General features: G+C 47.3%; 1 protein-coding gene across 2 annotated transcripts in view; it reads right to left on the bottom strand.

Annotated features, from left to right (window-relative positions):
• The window catches only part of VWA3A (von Willebrand factor A domain containing 3A), a 172,044-nt gene extending 159,205 nt beyond the window's left edge, over positions 1–12,839 (bottom strand). For both annotated transcript variants that reach the window (XM_068244821.1, XM_068244822.1), the window contains exons 1-2: positions 12,723–12,839; positions 1,242–1,316 (exon numbers count right to left, since the gene is read on the bottom strand). In XM_068244821.1, coding sequence (XP_068100922.1) covers positions 1,242–1,306 — 65 coding nt within the window. In that variant the 5' untranslated portion in view covers positions 1,307–1,316; positions 12,723–12,839. The remainder of the gene's footprint in view (positions 1–1,241; positions 1,317–12,722) is intronic.
• Between the last annotated feature and the right edge of the window lie 4,107 nt (positions 12,840–16,946).

Genomic DNA, 16,946 nt, shown 5'->3' with positions numbered 1-16,946 from the left:
CAGAGGTTAGCACTATATCTGTATTATTGGTGATTCTGCAGATCATCCATAATCAGGTATAGATCTGTATTCTTGGTGATACTGCAGATCACCAATAATCAGATTCTCTCTGCATGCTGACACCGATCGTTACACTTACCTAAACAATCTGTTCATAGCATTCAAAGTCTTTTAGCCCTTATACTACATGGAGGTGGTGAAAGTCCAATAAAAACTGTGTATATGCACCCTAAGCCCTACGATGTGGATATACAATCTAAGCAGGTACAAAATTCAGAGCATGTGCTAGGACGCACCTACGCTCATTATCTCTAGGACAACCTGATGTTTGATCCTCTCTCCCATGCCATGCAGAGATTGGCAGTCGGAAGAGAAACTGAGGTAAGTAATATCTCACCTCTCCATGTGCCCAAAAAAATCATGGCTGTCCTGTGTCCTGTATTGTAGCAAAGGCACCTTCAGCTGCATGCTCTGACTCCCTGACGCAGATTACTGTTAGGCTGGGACCACACTTTAAAAAAATTGTGTGCAAATTACATGCCATGCAAAATCCTCTATGAGATTGATCCCCTATGGGATGCACTCATTTTTGCTATTTTTTGTTTGTGTTTCCTATGCGTTTAAAAAACAGGTACTGGGAGCTGATGGAGCTATCGTGCGTGTTAAAACACACTCCATATGTAAAAAATTGTCAGTGGAAAGAAGTTGTTTTCTGCGGACACAAGTGTGGCCCTGCCTTCCTGCTACATTGCTAATGGAGAGAGATATTATAATTTACTGCTGAGGTCCACAGAGATCGAGGGATCTTTCACATTTGTTCACATCTACTGGGACATGTACAGATTTTGCAGTCTCAATTCTTCAAAAGTTGTTTATTCAAAAAATGTATAGGGTACAAACACATTGCATATCAAGCTTATGGCAATCCCGTTGGCCCCTGCAGAGTATATTGGCAGTGAGTATATTTTTATGGTCACTGGCGCCTTCTCACCGTGGCTTGGCATTTGTACGCCAACGGGTGTGAAGGGGTGCCAGCAATGATGAAGATAGGAGAGAAGACAGGGAGGACTCGGAGCACACTGGCTGGAGAGTTGAGAGTGATATTCTGTGCAGGGGCCTTGAGGAATTGCCATAATCTTGGAAGTGGCAGCCAAACAGCGTGGATGGGGGGGACGGGGGACGGGACAGGATGGAGAGCCCTGGGTTTTCACCACTTTTCACTCATTTTAAAATGTACTTACTATGATGTTTTAAAAAACTGTTCATTTTCCAAAATGCAGGTCATATTTTCAGTATGTATATCCATTTTCTCATTCCTGCAATGCATAATTAAGACGGTAATACATGCAAATATAAAACACATACTTAGATAAAAATATCTAGGAATAGGGGAAAAGCACAGAAGTCACTCACAATACAGAAGTACCATGTAGCATTGAGATATGAGCTATACTGGGGTATGATGAGCAGTAGGACTGAGGTATAAAATATGAGGAACATAGATGTGTCAAGTATGACTAGCAGAGAGCTCTGGAAAGTACAGTTTTGCATTCTTAAAACAAAATGTATAGTATTTAATTTCCACATCAGGCAGAAGAAACATTCATAATGAAACAATTCAGGATGCTAGGTGGAATTTACAAGTCACTTATTTATGTCTTTGTAAGCCAGGCAGATGCAAATAAACAATAGGCAAAACAGAAATGTAGTTTCTTAAAGGGGCACTATGGCGAAAAATTTTAAAATTTAAAATATGTGCAAACATAGACAAATAAGAAGCATGTTTTTTTCCAGAGTAAAATGAGCCATAAATTACTTTTCTCCTATGTTGCTGTCACTTACTGTAGGTAGTAGAAATCTAACAGAAGTGACAGGTTTTAGACTAGTCCATCCGTTCATAGGGGATTCTCAGCAAGGCTTCTATTCTTTATAAAGATACTAGTAAAAAAAAGCCCACCCATTACAAAATGGGCGCTAGGCTACGGGCGTTCCCCCTTCCTCCCCTTCCCCCCCCCCCCACCCCAGCAACATGAGCACAGATGCGTCCCGCTCGCCCGTCCTCCAACGCTGTCTGCAGTATATGCGCACAGGGAGATGTTGCTTGCTTGGTAATAGGAAAAAGCTGTTATTTCCCACAATGCAATGAGGTTCACAGACAGCTGTCAAGTCTGGAAGCAGGGACACACACAAACAGGGACAGGACGCAGAGACACAGGGGTTTTATTATATAGGATTCCCTAAAAAGGATTTAAACAATGATGCTGACCAGCTTCCCTGCTTGCTACACAGTGTTTTGGCAGTTGGACAGAGCAACTGCCATTCACTAAGTGCTTTTTGAAAATAAATAAATCCCTGAGAATACCTCCATGAAGAGATGGACTAGTCTAAAACCTGTCGCTACTGTCGGATTTTATCTACCTACTATAAGTGACAGCAACATAGGAGAAAAGTAATTTATGGCTCATTTTACTCTGCAAAAAATGTACTTCTTATTTGTATATGTTTAAACATATTTCCAATTTTTCGCTATATTGCCCCTTTAACCCCTTGTGCCCCAGAGGTTTATACCCCCTAGTGATCAGGCCATTTTTTTACAATTCAGCACTTAACAACTTTAACGGTTTATTGCTCGGTCATACAACTTAGCACCTAAATTAACCACTTTACCCCCGCGCGTACGTATTTCTCCGCCCCTTTTTCCATCCTTTAAAAACCAGGGACGGAGAAACACGTACTTTCCGCGTTCCCGACGCTGCCCGCGCTCCCGCTCGTAAACACGCCGCCCGCCGCTAGTAAAACCGCCGCCGCCCGCTCGCCCAGAGATCAATGAACGGGAAAATCCATTCCCGTTCGTTGATCTAAGCCCCGCAATGATCAGCTGCTCTCCTATGGGCAGCGCGATCATTGTGAGAAAAAACTCACGTGTCCATGCTCATTATACTTCCTCCAAGCTTCCGGAAGGAAGCTTGGAGGTCGCATTAAAACAAAAAGTTACTGTGGCCATCTTGTGGCCAAATAGTAAACTACACCCTACACATTTTTCACATACAAATAAATGACTTTTACACATAAAATTAACTCATTACCTCCCACACTCCCCATTTTTTTTTTTTTTTGTAATTAAAAAAAAAAATAAAAAATTTACAATTAAAAAAAATACATAAATAGTTACCTTAGGGACTGAACTTTTTAAATATTTATGTCAAGAGGGTATAACACTGTTACTTTATAAACTATGGGCTTGTAATTAGGGATGGACGCAAAACTGAAAAAAATGCACCTTTATTTCCAAATAAAATATTGGCGCCAAACATTGTGATAGGGACATAATTTAAATGGTTTTATAACCGGGACAAAAGGGCAAATACGTTTCATGGGTTTTAATTACAGTAGCATGCATTATTTAAAAACTATAATGGCCGAAAACTGAAAAATAATTATTTTTTTCCCCACATTTTTCCTATTTTCCCATTAAAACACATTTAGAAAAAAATAATTCTTGGCATAATGTCCCACCTAAAGAAAGCCTAATTGGTGGCGAAAAAAACAAGATATAGTTCATTTCATTGCGATAAGTAATAATAAAGTTATAGACGAATGAATGGAAGGAGCGCTGAAAGGTGAAAATTGCTCTGGTGCTCAGGGGGTAAAACCCCTCAGTGGTGAAGTGGTTAAATTTACCTCCTTTTCTTCTCACAAATAAAGCTTTTTTTTGGTGGTTATTAATTGCTGCTGCTATTTTTGGTTTTTATTATTTAAAAAAACAAAGAGTTTTGTAAACAAAAAACAACAACATACAGATAAGTTAATTAGCTTAACCCCAAATTGGCCCTAGACTACGATACAAACACTACACTACACATACATAGGCCTATGGTAGGGATTAGATTGTGAGCCCCTCCAAGGGACAGTTAGGTTGTACAGCGCTGCGTAACTTATCAGCGCTATATAAATACTTACATAAATAAATACTAAAAAAACTAGCCTGCCAGCACAATCATTGGCTGGCAGGCTGATCGTTGGGGCCAGCTGCGCACACTGACGGGAGCTCGCGCTCGTGCGAGCTCCCATCAAAATTTTATTCCTCGCACTCATGCGAGCTCCCATCAAAATGTCGCTCCTCGCGAGATGACACATATATGTGTCGCTGAGGAACCTCGCTGTGGAGATGCTGACAATCTGCGTTAGGCGGTCCGCAGCTGGTTAAAACAGAAGGTATTTGCTATTATTCAGGTTGGAATGAGCATAGAAGGTCTCCCACAAAGCATTACTGCTGAATATGCTAATTGACCTTTTTTTGTCCCTGAAAGCTAAACACACCTCCAGAACCGATGGAATGCAATGATGTGCCAGCTTGATTCCAAATGTTGGTAGCTGCCACAGTGGCACCATCTTGGCAGGATGTGCTCAGTGGAGAGAAGGCTGGCCACATTTGATAGGGAGCTGTGACCAAGACCTCCCCCTGCCTCACTGTAAGCGTATGTCTGGCGGTACTAAGCTGTCCCACCACCCCCTCATGCCACGTTGTCACCTACTGCTTAAATACCCACAGGCAATACAGCAGCCCAGGATGCCAGCCAGTAAAACAGCCAGGCTAACTTTCAGCCCAGGAGCCATCCAGCACAGCAGCCATGCCAGCCAGCAGCCCAGGATACCTGCCAGCATAGCAGTCTGGCCAGCTATGCTCCAGCACAACAGCCAGGCTACCACAGCAGCCAAGGAAACTAGCCAGCAAAGCGGCCAGCCCAGCCATGCTAGCCAGCAGACATGGGTGCCTGCCTGCCTGCCCAGGAGCCAGGCCGGCCATGCCACCACAGCATCGCGGGATGCCAGCGAGCAGCCAGGCCAGTAATGCCAGTCAGCACAGCAGCCAGGCCAGCCAGCAGTCCAGAAGCCATACACAGTACAGGAGCCAGCAGCTCAGTAGCCAACCACAGCACAGCAGCCAGACAAGCCCTTACAGCCAGCTGCCCAGGAGCCCAACACAGCACCACAGCCAGGCCAACCATGACAACAAAGCACAAAAGCCCAGGTTGCCATCCAGAAAATCAGCCAAGCCAGCCAGCACAACAGCCCACGCCCAGGCCACAAATATGTCAGGGTGCCCGGAATGTTCATTGCCACAGTGCCCACTTATGTGCCCTGATTCCGAATGTTGGTAGCTGTCACAGTAGCACCATCATGGTGGACTGTGCTCGGTGGAGGGATGGTTGGCCACATTTGATAGGGAGCTATGACCTCTGCCGCATCATAAGTGTATGTCTGGCGCTACTAAGCTGTCCCACCACCCCCTCATGCCACGTCACTACCCACCACTTAAAACCCAAGCCTACAGCCTAGGAGTCAGCTAGCCATGCCAGCAAGCAGTCTAGGAGCCAGCACAGCAGCCCAGGTTGCCAGCCAGTACAGCAACCAGGCCAACTTTCAGCCCAGGAGCCAACCAGCAAAACAGCCATGCCAGCCAGCAGCCCAGGATACCTGCCAGCATAGCAGCCATGCCCCTGCACAACAGCCAGGCTATCGCAGCAGCCAAGGAAACTATCCAGCACAGCAGCCAGGCCAGCTATGCCACCCAAGCAGTCCAGGATGCCAGCGAGCACAGCAGCCAGGCCAGTCAGCTGCCCAACACAGTACAGGTTTGAAACGGTTTGTTGATTGGCTGCCAAGTCAACAGATGTAGATCAACCCCCCACCCCCACCCCCTTCCCACACACACATTTATGTCCTCCCCATCACGACCATCACTACTAATCCCTCAAATATGCCCATCTTCCATCTCTGATAGCCCCCCTTCCCCTTTACCAGACCACCATCTCCCTCAGTCAGGCAACACATCTTTACTAACCTTCCTCCTGGCACCATGATTTCTGATCTGCTAATTCCTGAAGATTCGGTCCCCATCCTCCCATCACTGTTGTCAATCCCCCCTATCATCCATGCCTTGCTTACCTACTTTTTTATTGATGTAGCAAAGAAATGAACAGCGCTACTTAAAAACAGATGAATGCTTACCTGCAAAAAAGTGCAGACCCCACTCATGGGATACAAATACACAATGAGCACACATACAACCTGTCTACCACTTGGAGGATGTTAGTTTCCACTAACAGTTTGCATGCAATTTGTTAGGTACTCATCCCTCCCACTGTCGAAGAAGTCTTTCCTCCATGGGAGGGGACCTAACACTAACTAAAACCTACCTATGCATATGCATAGCCTGGGCGCGCTACCAGTAAATTTAAGAATTGCGCAGAAAAAGTGGGATCAGCGCATCACCAGGCCGCCTCTGGATGGCCTCAGCTCAGAGATGCGCTGAGCCCCCCCAGGAACTACAAAACGCACCTTGAACCCAAACAGAGGCTCTGCATATACACCAAAGAAAAACTATCAAGTGGGAGCAGCTGACCAGAATTAAATCAAACATAGCAAAGAAATGAACAGCGCTACTTAAAAACAGATGAATGCTTACCTGCAAAAAAGTGCAGACCCCACTCATGGGATACAAATACACAATGAGCACACATACAACCTGTCTACCACTTGGAGGATGTTAGTTTCCACTAACAGTTTGCATGCAATTTGTTAGGTACTCGTCCCTCCCACTGTCAAAGAAGTCTTTCCTCCATGGGAGGGGACCTAAAACTAACTAAAACCTACCTATGCATATGCATAGCCTGGGCGCGCTACCAGTAAATTTAAGAATTGCGCAGAAAAAGTGGGATCAGCGCATCACCAGGCCGCCTCTGGATGGCCTCAGCTCAGAGATGCGCTGAGCCCCCCCAGGAACTACAAAACGCACCTTGAACCCAAACAGAGGCTCTGCATATACACCAAAGAAAAACTATCAAGTGGGAGCAGCTGACCAGAATTAAATCAAACATAGCAAAGAAATGAACAGCGCTACTTAAAAACAGATGAATGCTTACCTGCAAAAAAGTGCAGACCCCACTCATGGGATACAAATACACAATGAGCACACATACAACCTGTCTACCACTTGGAGGATGTTAGTTTCCACTAACAGTTTGCATGCAATTTGTTAGGTACTCGTCCCTCCCACTGTCGAAGAAGTCTTTCCTCCATGGGAGGGGACCTAACACTAACTAAAACCTACCTATGCATATGCATAGCCTGGGCGCGCTACCAGTAAATTTAAGAATTGCGCAGAAAAAGTGGGATCAGCGCATCACCAGGCCACCTCTGGATGGCCTCAGCTCAGAGATGCGCTGAGCCCCCCCAGGAACTACAAAACGCACCTTGAACCCAAACAGAGGCTCTGCATATACACCAAAGAAAAACTATCAAGTGGGAGCAGCTGACCAGAATTAAATCAAACATAGCAAAGAAATGAACAGCGCTACTTAAAAACAGATGAATGCTTACCTGCAAAAAAGTGCAGACCCCACTCATGGGATACAAATACACAATGAGCACACATACAACCTGTCTACCACTTGGAGGATGTTAGTTTCCACTAACAGTTTGCATGCAATTTGTTAGGTACTCGTCCCTCCCACTGTCGAAGAAGTCTTTCCTCCATGGGAGGGGACCTATCACTAACTAAAACCTACCTATGGTAGCGCGCCCAGGCTATGCATATGCATAGGTAGGTTTTAGTTAGTGTTAGGTCCCCTCCCATGGAGGAAAGACTTCTTTGACAGTGGGAGGGACGAGTACCTAACAAATTGCATGCAAACTGTTAGTGGAAACTAACATCCTCCAAGTGGTAGACAGGTTGTATGTGTGCTCATTGTGTATTTGTATCCCATGAGTGGGGTCTGCACTTTTTTGCAGGCAAGCATTCATCTGTTTTTAAGTAGCGCTGTTCATTTCTTTGCTATGTTTGATTTAATTCTGGTCAGCTGCTCCCACTTGATAGTTTTTCTTTGGTGTATATGCAGAGCCTCTGTTTGGGTTCAAGGTGCGTTTTGTAGTTCCTGGGGGGGCTCAGCGCATCTCTGAGCTGAGGCCATCCAGAGGCGGCCTGGTGATGCGCTGATCCCACTTTTTCTGCGTACTTTTTATTGATAATCAGTAGCAGTGCATCACTGTCTGTCCACGACCCACTTCACTATAGTATGAAACCCTATAGGCCATATACCTGTACAGTACATACTCAGTACTGATAGAATAAAAAGCCTTTAGCCATTATGATAACCGGAGTGTAACATCCAGGCAGTTCTCCCTCCCTTCAGTTCGCTGTAACTGTTCTACCAGTAAAGTTTTTCTGGTGGCCTCCTCAGACCTCAGCTCATACTTCTTCAGAGTCAGGCTAAATGTGGTCTCCAGACTCCAGGCAGTCTCCTCCTCGAGTGCAGGCACTGTCTGGCAGCCAGCAAGGATCCCGCTCTCATCCAATCCAGCCTTAATTAAAGGAGTCATCCGGCAATATATCCTACCCCCTGATCTACTTACCTGGGGCTTCCTCCAGCCCCTTGAAGCTGACATGTCCCACGCCACAGCTCCACTCTCAGTTGCCGCCCGGGGTCCCTGACGGTGTTTCGCCAGGCCGTCCTCTACTGCGCCAGCGCTGATGTCAATCAAGTCGACTTTGGACTGTACTGTGCCTGCGTAGTACAGTCCGGACGTTGACTTGATTGACAGCAGCGCTCGCACAGGCGCAGTAGAGGACAACCTCGAGGTCGGACTCTGCACCAGCGGGGACCCCAGGGCTGGTGGCTGAGAGCGGAGCTGTGGCATGGGACATGTCAGCTGCACGGGGCTGGAGGAACCCCCAGATAAGTAGATCGGGGATAGGATAGAATGGCTGATGACTCCTTTAACCACTTAAGGTCCAGGGGTTTACCCCCCCTTAAGGACCAGCGTGTTTTTTTATGATCTGTGCTGGGTGGGCTCTGCAGTCCCCAGCACAGATCAGGTTGCAGGCAGAGCGATCAGATCACCCCCCCCCTTTTTCCCCCCTATGGGGATGATGGGCAGGGGGGGTCTGATCGCTCCTGCCTGCCTGGGTGTTGCTGGGGGGGGGCACCTCAAAGCCCCCTCCGCGGAGAAATTCCCCCCCTCCCTCTCACCCCTGGTGATCGGGGCTGCACAGGACGCTATCCGTCCTGTGCAGCCTGTGACAGGCTGTCCTCTGTCACATGGCGGCGATCCCAGCCGCTGATTGGCCGGGATCGCCGATCTGCCTTACGGCGCTGCTGTAGCAGCAGCAACGTTCAATGTAAACAAAGGAGACAAACGTCTCCTGCGTTTACATTTAGTCTGTGAGCCGCGATCAGCGGCTCGCAGGCTATTCACAGAGACCCACTCCGTGATCTAACAGGAAACGGCCGCTCGCGCGAGCGGCCTTTCCTGATTAATTAGGGAGGCACCTGGCGACGCAGATGTGCGTCGCTGGTCCTCCAGCTACCACTTTGCCGCCGCACGGTACGAGTGTGCGGTCGGCAAGTGGTTAAGTCTCTCACAGCATACAGCCAGGTCACAGCATGTTGCCTGTGATTGACAATCTGCAGCTTGACCTGGCAGCACCAATCAGATAGCTCCAATTCAGGGGCGGAGTAGTCAGGCTAGCGTGTCAAACACTGTGGAGGCAAACAGTGCAAGCTGGGTGCATGCATGTATGATGCATCATGAGCCGCCATCAGAAAACATAAGTAGGCAGAGTACTCCCTTAAATGCCCAGTATTACCTGTTGGTCTAGTGCCCCCCACCATAGTATTCCCTGGTAGTCCAGTGATCCTCCCTCCTCCCATATAGTATTCCTTGGTGGTCTAATGGTCTCTGAATACCCATATAACTTTCCCTGGTAGTGTAGTTTTCCCCCTAACCCCCTAACAATATTCCCTGGTGGTCTTGTGGTACACCCATATAGCTCTTCCAGGTGGTCCCCCTCATCTCCCTTACAGTATTCCCTGGTAGTGGTCTAATGTTCCCCCCCCTTACTCACATAGCTTCCCTTTTCCTGGTGGTCTAGTGGTCCCCCAGTTGATGGAGAGCTACATGCTACAGCGGTTTTTGAGATAAGACCCTCACCTCTTCCAGTGTTGGATGTCTCATCCATCCTCTGATTCAACTGGCCCCTCTCTGCCTGTCTTGATGTCCTGCAGGAGAACTGGGTAGTAGACAGCTGGGCCACTGCAGAGGACGGACAGGACATCCAGCCCTGGAGAAGCTGTGGCTCCATCTCAGATCCCACCGCTGCACAGGGCTCTGCAAATGCCTGGAGAGCAAAGGAGGTATACCCTAGGAGAGTGACAATCCGCCTGGCGGATTGCTTCAGCTGAGCAACGGCCAAGAGCTTTGTTCTCCCTACTCACCTTACCCACTGTTCTGCTCTGTTGGATTAAATTAAGGGAAAGTATTAAGGTAGCTATACATGCATAGATTTTTGCCCAATGTGGCAAACAGATCAATCCCTCTCTGATCTTAATCTGATCAGAGAGGGATCAATTCTCCCCATACACTGCATACAGATTTTTATTAGATTTCACCACAAAATCTATTGAACTGCAGCATTGTACTGTTCGATAAAGTGCTAATCTACCACCACTGCACTGCTGTGTCCAATTGACCGAAATTTACCATTTGATAGTAACTGTGATACATTTTTGACATGGATCAGTCGAAATTACGATCGATGTGGCTGGTTGATAACGATTCGATCATGGTGAAAGAATCTGTAAGTAAAAATCGATGCATGTATGGCCAGATTTAGGTTAGGGTTACTAATAAAAGATTGGGGTGATTAAATTAAGAAAGGTAAGAAGGGGGGGGGGCAAAGTAGAGCGTGACAGAGGGAAGTGGCAGTGAGGCGAGAAAAGCTGTTAGAGAGGAAAGAACATATTTGCCTCACCAGGATTGCACTTTTATTTAGCTTTCCTGTATGACAAGAAGACACAGACACCCAGCACTAGGGAAAGAAACAAAGGTGAATGAGAGAGAGAGGAGGAGTGGCGAGAGACTGAAGCTGAATACTCACCACCCGACGGGTCCAGCGTCATCCCCTTGACGACGAGCGTTCGGTGATTCTCCTTCCTGCTCACGACATCACGCAACATACATGATGGGCGTGAACGGGAAGTTAAGTGACCGCGGTACTTTGCAAGGAGTCATCGGAGATCTCAAAGATCCGATGGTTGTTATCGGCATGCGTCGCTAAACATTGTTCGCGCGCAGGGTTGCCACCTCATCCCTTTAAAGAGACTCTGTAACTTGAAAAAGATCCCCTGGGGGGTACTCACCTCGGGTGGGGGAAGCCTCCGGATCCTAATGAGGCTTCCCACGCCGTCCTGCGTCCCACGGGGGTCTCGCTGCAGCCCTCTGAACAGCCGGCGACAGGCCCGACTGTAATTTCAATATTTACCTTTGCTGGCTCCAGCGGGGGCGCTGTGGCTGCATTCGGCTCGGAAATAGACGGAAATACCCGATCTCCGTCGGGTCCGCTCTACTGCGCAGGCGCCGGAGACTTGCGCCTGCGCACTAGAGCGGACCCGAAGGCGATCGGGTATTTCCGCCTACTTCGGAGCCGACAGCCATCAGAGCGCCTGCGCAGGAGCCAGGAAGGTAAATATTGCGTCACGGCTGTACGGAGGGCTACAGTGAGACCCCCGAGGGACGCAGGACGGCGTGGGAAGCCTCATTAGGATCCTGAGGCTTCCCCCACCCGAGGTGAGTACCCCCCAGGGGACGTTTTACCGTTACAGTTCCTCTTTAAATACTGACACATATGAATTATACATGCCTTGTGGCTAGTTAGATGCAGTTTAGGCAATGATTATGTGTGAGTAACTTATATAACTTAGATGCCTCAGTATTTAAAGGGTGGCAACCCTGTTCACGTGATCGCGCGACTGTACCCACAATGGCAAGATCACGGAACCGCTCGTAGCTCAAAAATCACCAGTTCTGGGGAAAATCGCTTGCTGGGTGCGGGCCTTTAGAATAGCCTGAGAAGGAGCAGAGAACTTAAGTTAAAACGAGAGTGTCACAATAAACATTTCACACAAATTTCAACAGCAACTGGTCTGAGTGTATTACATGATAAAGATGCTAATCCTGCAATCAAAACTTTCAAAACTTTTTCTGCTGTTATGATTTGGAGTTATCAAATACCTTAGGAACACTGGCCCTTTAATAGCCATTGCCATTCAGTTGTATGCTGGGGGTTTCTTTTTATCTATATATATATATTATAAATAATAGAAATATATTCCTCCTCTTCCCTTTATCTCCCTGCCTAGCTGCCTAGTTGAAACATGATCCTCTGCTCACTTGTGTTTACAAGCAAGGCTGAGGTGTCTCAGCGATTGGAAGAGAAAAGAAAAAACGTTAAGGGAAGAAATTACATCAGTATTTAGCCTCAAACTGTGGGCAAAAGACATGGTTCCCGCCAGGAACAGAATTCTCTTCATTTACTATATAAAATTCACAGAAATCAAAAACGTAAACAGTACAATACATGTGTTATGTAGTTGATTATCTACTTATATATGTGTTTTATGTGTTTTTTCCCCCTGGCATAGTATGGCTAATCTTGGTCCAACATCCAGGTAATTTGACTCCTGTCTCTGCCAGTCTGTCACACAAGTCCCCCAAGCAGCCCTCCTGGAGTCTAGGGACTGTTGAAAACTTTTCAACCTGTATACCTTACACATTACGCCCGCTGGTGGATCTATCAGTGCTCACTGCTTCTTCATAACAGAAAGTTTGCAAGGCAGAAATACACATATCAGCTTATTCTACTTTCAAGACTGGTGTTTTACCTGCCAATGTAGAGCCAGTGTAGAGCAGCTCAAATGACCCCAAAGATGATCTGCCCTAAGGTCCGATCACACACCATAGCATACCAACTTCCTGCTGCAGGAGAAATGTTACTGCGTCTCCTAGCAACGGCACCAACCATTCACACAGGAAGAGGGAATATAACAGTTATATTACAAAAGAAGGAGACGTCCTGTTTTTTCATTCTTTCATTTTTAATATAGTGTGGTACTGAGTTATAATAATGAGGTATTTCCCAGAAGAATTACTGACAAATAAAGCTTTTAAGAGACCTGAGTTGGTGCAGTCCGTTGCTAGGCAGAAAAAAGCTTCCCATGAAATGAGCTCTGTTGCAGAAAGCAGGAATCAGCCTGGGCCAGTGACATTGCAACTATGTGCAGGCATGGACTGGGTAGGGGGGAGATTTCCCCCAGGCCACCTTTCATTTAGTGATTTAGGGACAGTGCAGTGTCTGGTGCATTCAGGCTTTTTTAATAGGCAATGTGAACCATTTTAGGCTGACTGAGGAAAATAAACTGCAGGGTCTGTAGAAAAAAAAATCCGTCTGCTCCGTCACCATTGTTGTAATGACTGCAAGTGCACAGATAGATAAGGTATTAGTGCCCTTTTCCACTGGCTGCGATGCGATTTAAAAAGCGCTTCGCAGTCATTTTTCGAATCGCTAGAGCACCGCGATAACATGTAAATCGCGGTGCTCTTTTTCCACTACGGCGCTTCGATCGCAATTCGTTTTTTGCCAAATTCTCGTCGCAATCACGTTACGCTCCCGGCGGCGGTACAGCAGAACGCCGACAATGGAAAAAGGAGCCTGCGTGATCGCAAGCGCAGGTGATTTGGTCCTTTTTCCACTACCCTGCGATTTGCAATTTGATTCTGATCGCAAATCACAAGGTACATTAAACTAATGGAAACTGCAGCAGCAATTTCCATTAGTTCGATCCGATTGCGATGCGATTTTGGTCAAAACGCAATTGTTGTCTTGCCGCGTTTTGGATGAGATTGAGCTTTACTATACTGAGTATAGTAGCTCAATCAAAATTGCATGGTGGAAATTGAAACGCGATTGTGATCGCAATCGCAATCACGAATGCAATCGCGATTGCATTTCATAGTGGAAAAGAGCCCTTAGACGGGTTGAAAAGTTTTCCACAGTCCTTAGACTCCAGGACCAGGAGGGCTGCTTGCTAGCTAGCTTGTAGGAGAGATCGGCAGGGACAGGAGTCATATTACTATGATGTCCACTGCAATACAGCTAAGCGCAGTCTCTCTCCACTCCTCCTCTCTCTCTGATTTACCTTTTCTTCCCCCTACTGATGGGTGTCTGTGTCTTCTTGTCATAAAGGAAAGCTAAATAAAAGTGCAATCCTGGTGAGGCAAATATCCTCTTCTGCTGGATACACACACTGTGCGCTCCCGCACTCGATGTGCCGCTCGATTTCCGGCCGCTCGATTATTTCCGAGCATTTCCAAGCGCATTTCGATGATTGTTAGGTCGAATCGGACATGTCAGAAATAATCGATTCGACGCGAATCGACGGGAATCGAGCGGCGCATTGAGTGCGGGAACGCACCGTGTGTATCCAGCATTCCTCTTTTCCGTTTGTTTCTCCCTACTGCCTCACTTCTCTGTCACTCTCTACTTTGTGTCATTCCCCCCAGACCACCACCCCCCCCCCCTTCCAATCTTACCCTCTCAATTTAAAGTAACCCGGAGATCAGGCCACAGCAATAAAATATACATACCTGGGGCTTCCTCCAGCCCCCTCTGGCCTGATCACTCCCACACCATCCTCTTCTGACTCCCTGTTCTTCCGTAATTGGCCCCGGAGAGTCCTCTGGTCTGGGCCAACTGCGTATGCGCTTCCGCCCGGTTCAGGTCGCCTGGAGCGTTCTGTGCTTGTGCAGGCACAGAATGCTCCTAGCGATGGGAGGGAGATGGGAGCACGCCTGGCCGGACTGCACATGCGCCGACTGGTGGATTTTTCGGGGCTAGTTGCGGGAGAAGGCGACTGAGGACAATGAGGGAGTGATCAGGCAGGAGGGGGCTGGAGGAAGCCCCAGCTATGTATACATGTTTTAAGGGGCCCTATCTAAGGTACACTTTAATCACCCCATCTTGTTATTAGTAACCCTAATCTAAACATGCATCGATTTTTACACACAGATTCTTTCACTATGATCGAATCTGCTGGCTATCAACCAGCCACATCGATCGCAATTTCGATCAATCCGTGACAAAGAAAAATGACTATCAAACAGTAAGGTTTGGTCAACTGGACACAGCGTTGGAGTGGCAGTAGATTGACGGTCTGTAGCATTGCACTGTATGCTATCAAACAGTACAATGCTGCAGTTCAATAGATTTCATGGTAAAATCTATTAAGAATCTGTGTGCAGTGTATGGGGAGAATCGATCCCTCTCTGATCAGATTAAGGCCTCTTACACACTAAATGCGATTCCGATTTTTTTTTAACTTCCGAGTTTAGATTCCGATTAAAAATCTTAGCAGCATGCAGTATGTTTTTTAATCGGAATCCAAAATCGGATCAAATAAAAAATCGTAATCGCATGTAGTGTGCAAGAGGCCTAAGATCAGAGAGGGATTGATCTGTTTGCCACATGGGGCAAAAATCTATGCATATATGGCTACCTTAATACTTTCCCTTATTTTTATCCTTATTCCCATAATCCTAATCCTATTCCCTATCCTAACCCTAAATTATCCAAGTGTTAATTTCCCCTAACCTCCTCCATGTTAGATACTTTTACTTAACTTCAACTCCTTCCCACTTAAGTGCCTAAACCTGATCCCCTGATTTCTCAGTATTCTTAAATCCCTTCTTTCCCATAACAGATAGCCCCATCCTAACTTTAATGCTGGGAATACACGGTACGTTTCTGTACCGTGTATCAAGCCGCTGATGGCTCGATTGATAATATCCGACGCGTCCGATACCCCGCCTAATCGATTCCGCGCTTAATACCATGGGCAGAACAATAGAAGAAAACGAAAAGAAGATAAGTGCCCGCGGGGACGAGCAGGAATCGATCCGGGCGGCCGCGAGGACGCGCCGGAATCTATCGTGCGGCTCGATACTCGGTACAGAAACGTACCATGTATTCCCAGCATAAGACCTTGTACACATGTATCTCACCCGACAGGGATGGGTACCTGATCCCTCAGGTGACATTGTAGACTGACCCTATACTGCCTTATCTCTAGCCTGACGGCTAGAGATGTGTTCTGATGCTATGTGGGAAAGCAGGGGCGTAACAATAAACCCTGCAAGCGATGCAGCTGCATGGGGGCCCAGAAGCCGCAGGGGCCCCGTGGGGGAGAAGTTTTTTTTCCCTGTCATGAGAGACTGACAATTAAGGGCACAGTGATAAAAAAAACTTTCTAATGACTGCATCTACTCAATCACAGATAAGGAATCGTACAAACTTTTGTAGACAAAGATTTGAGACAGTCATTATTCAGTGTGCAGCAGGCTCTTGTGTACAGCTTCCATCCCCCAAGCTCTCTACCCCTCTGCAAGTGCTGTGTACTGTAATGATGCTGGAGGAGTCTGCATAGCCAGTTCTGCTGCATCAGAGATGGACAGAGTGAGTGTAATAAGCTGAGGCTGGGAGCGCAATCATCTGTTGGTTTTCTGTATGCGTTTTCTGCACACCATGGGCTTGATTCACTAAACCGTGATAACTCATATCACAGCCGCGCTAGCGTTTTCGCATTTTGTTTGCGTTTTCGCTAGGCATATGTAGGTGCCCCAAAAGGTAGCTAGGCATAGGTAGGTGTCGCAGTATAGGTATCTAGGCATAGCTAGGTGCCCCAGTAGATAGCTAGGCATAGGTAGGTGCCCCGGTATTAGGTAGCTAAGCAAAGTAGGTTGATTCCCCACCCAGTAGTAGGTAGCTAGGCACATAGGTAGGTGTCCCAGCATAAGTGGCTAGGTATAGGTAGCCAGCCGGGGAGCAGGGGTAAAGGTAGCCAGGAGGGCAGGGAGCGGGGACGCTGGGAGTCAGTGGCGTAACAATAGAGTATGAAGCCCCTGCGCCTGCGGGGGGCCCCCGAGGTCCCTCTGGGGCCCGCTCAGGGCCATTTTGGGGGGCAGGAGGTATCGCAGCATTGGGGAGAGCATTGCACATCAGCGGGGAGGGGGGACAGTCTCCCTCACCTCGGCGCGCTCCCCTCCTGCATAAA

This window comes from Hyperolius riggenbachi, chromosome 7 (assembly GCF_040937935.1).
Source record: "Hyperolius riggenbachi isolate aHypRig1 chromosome 7, aHypRig1.pri, whole genome shotgun sequence".
Lineage (NCBI taxonomy): Eukaryota > Metazoa > Chordata > Amphibia > Anura > Hyperoliidae > Hyperolius > Hyperolius riggenbachi.
Note: the sequence above shows the minus strand (reverse complement) of the source record. Positions and strands in the feature narration are given on the sequence as shown.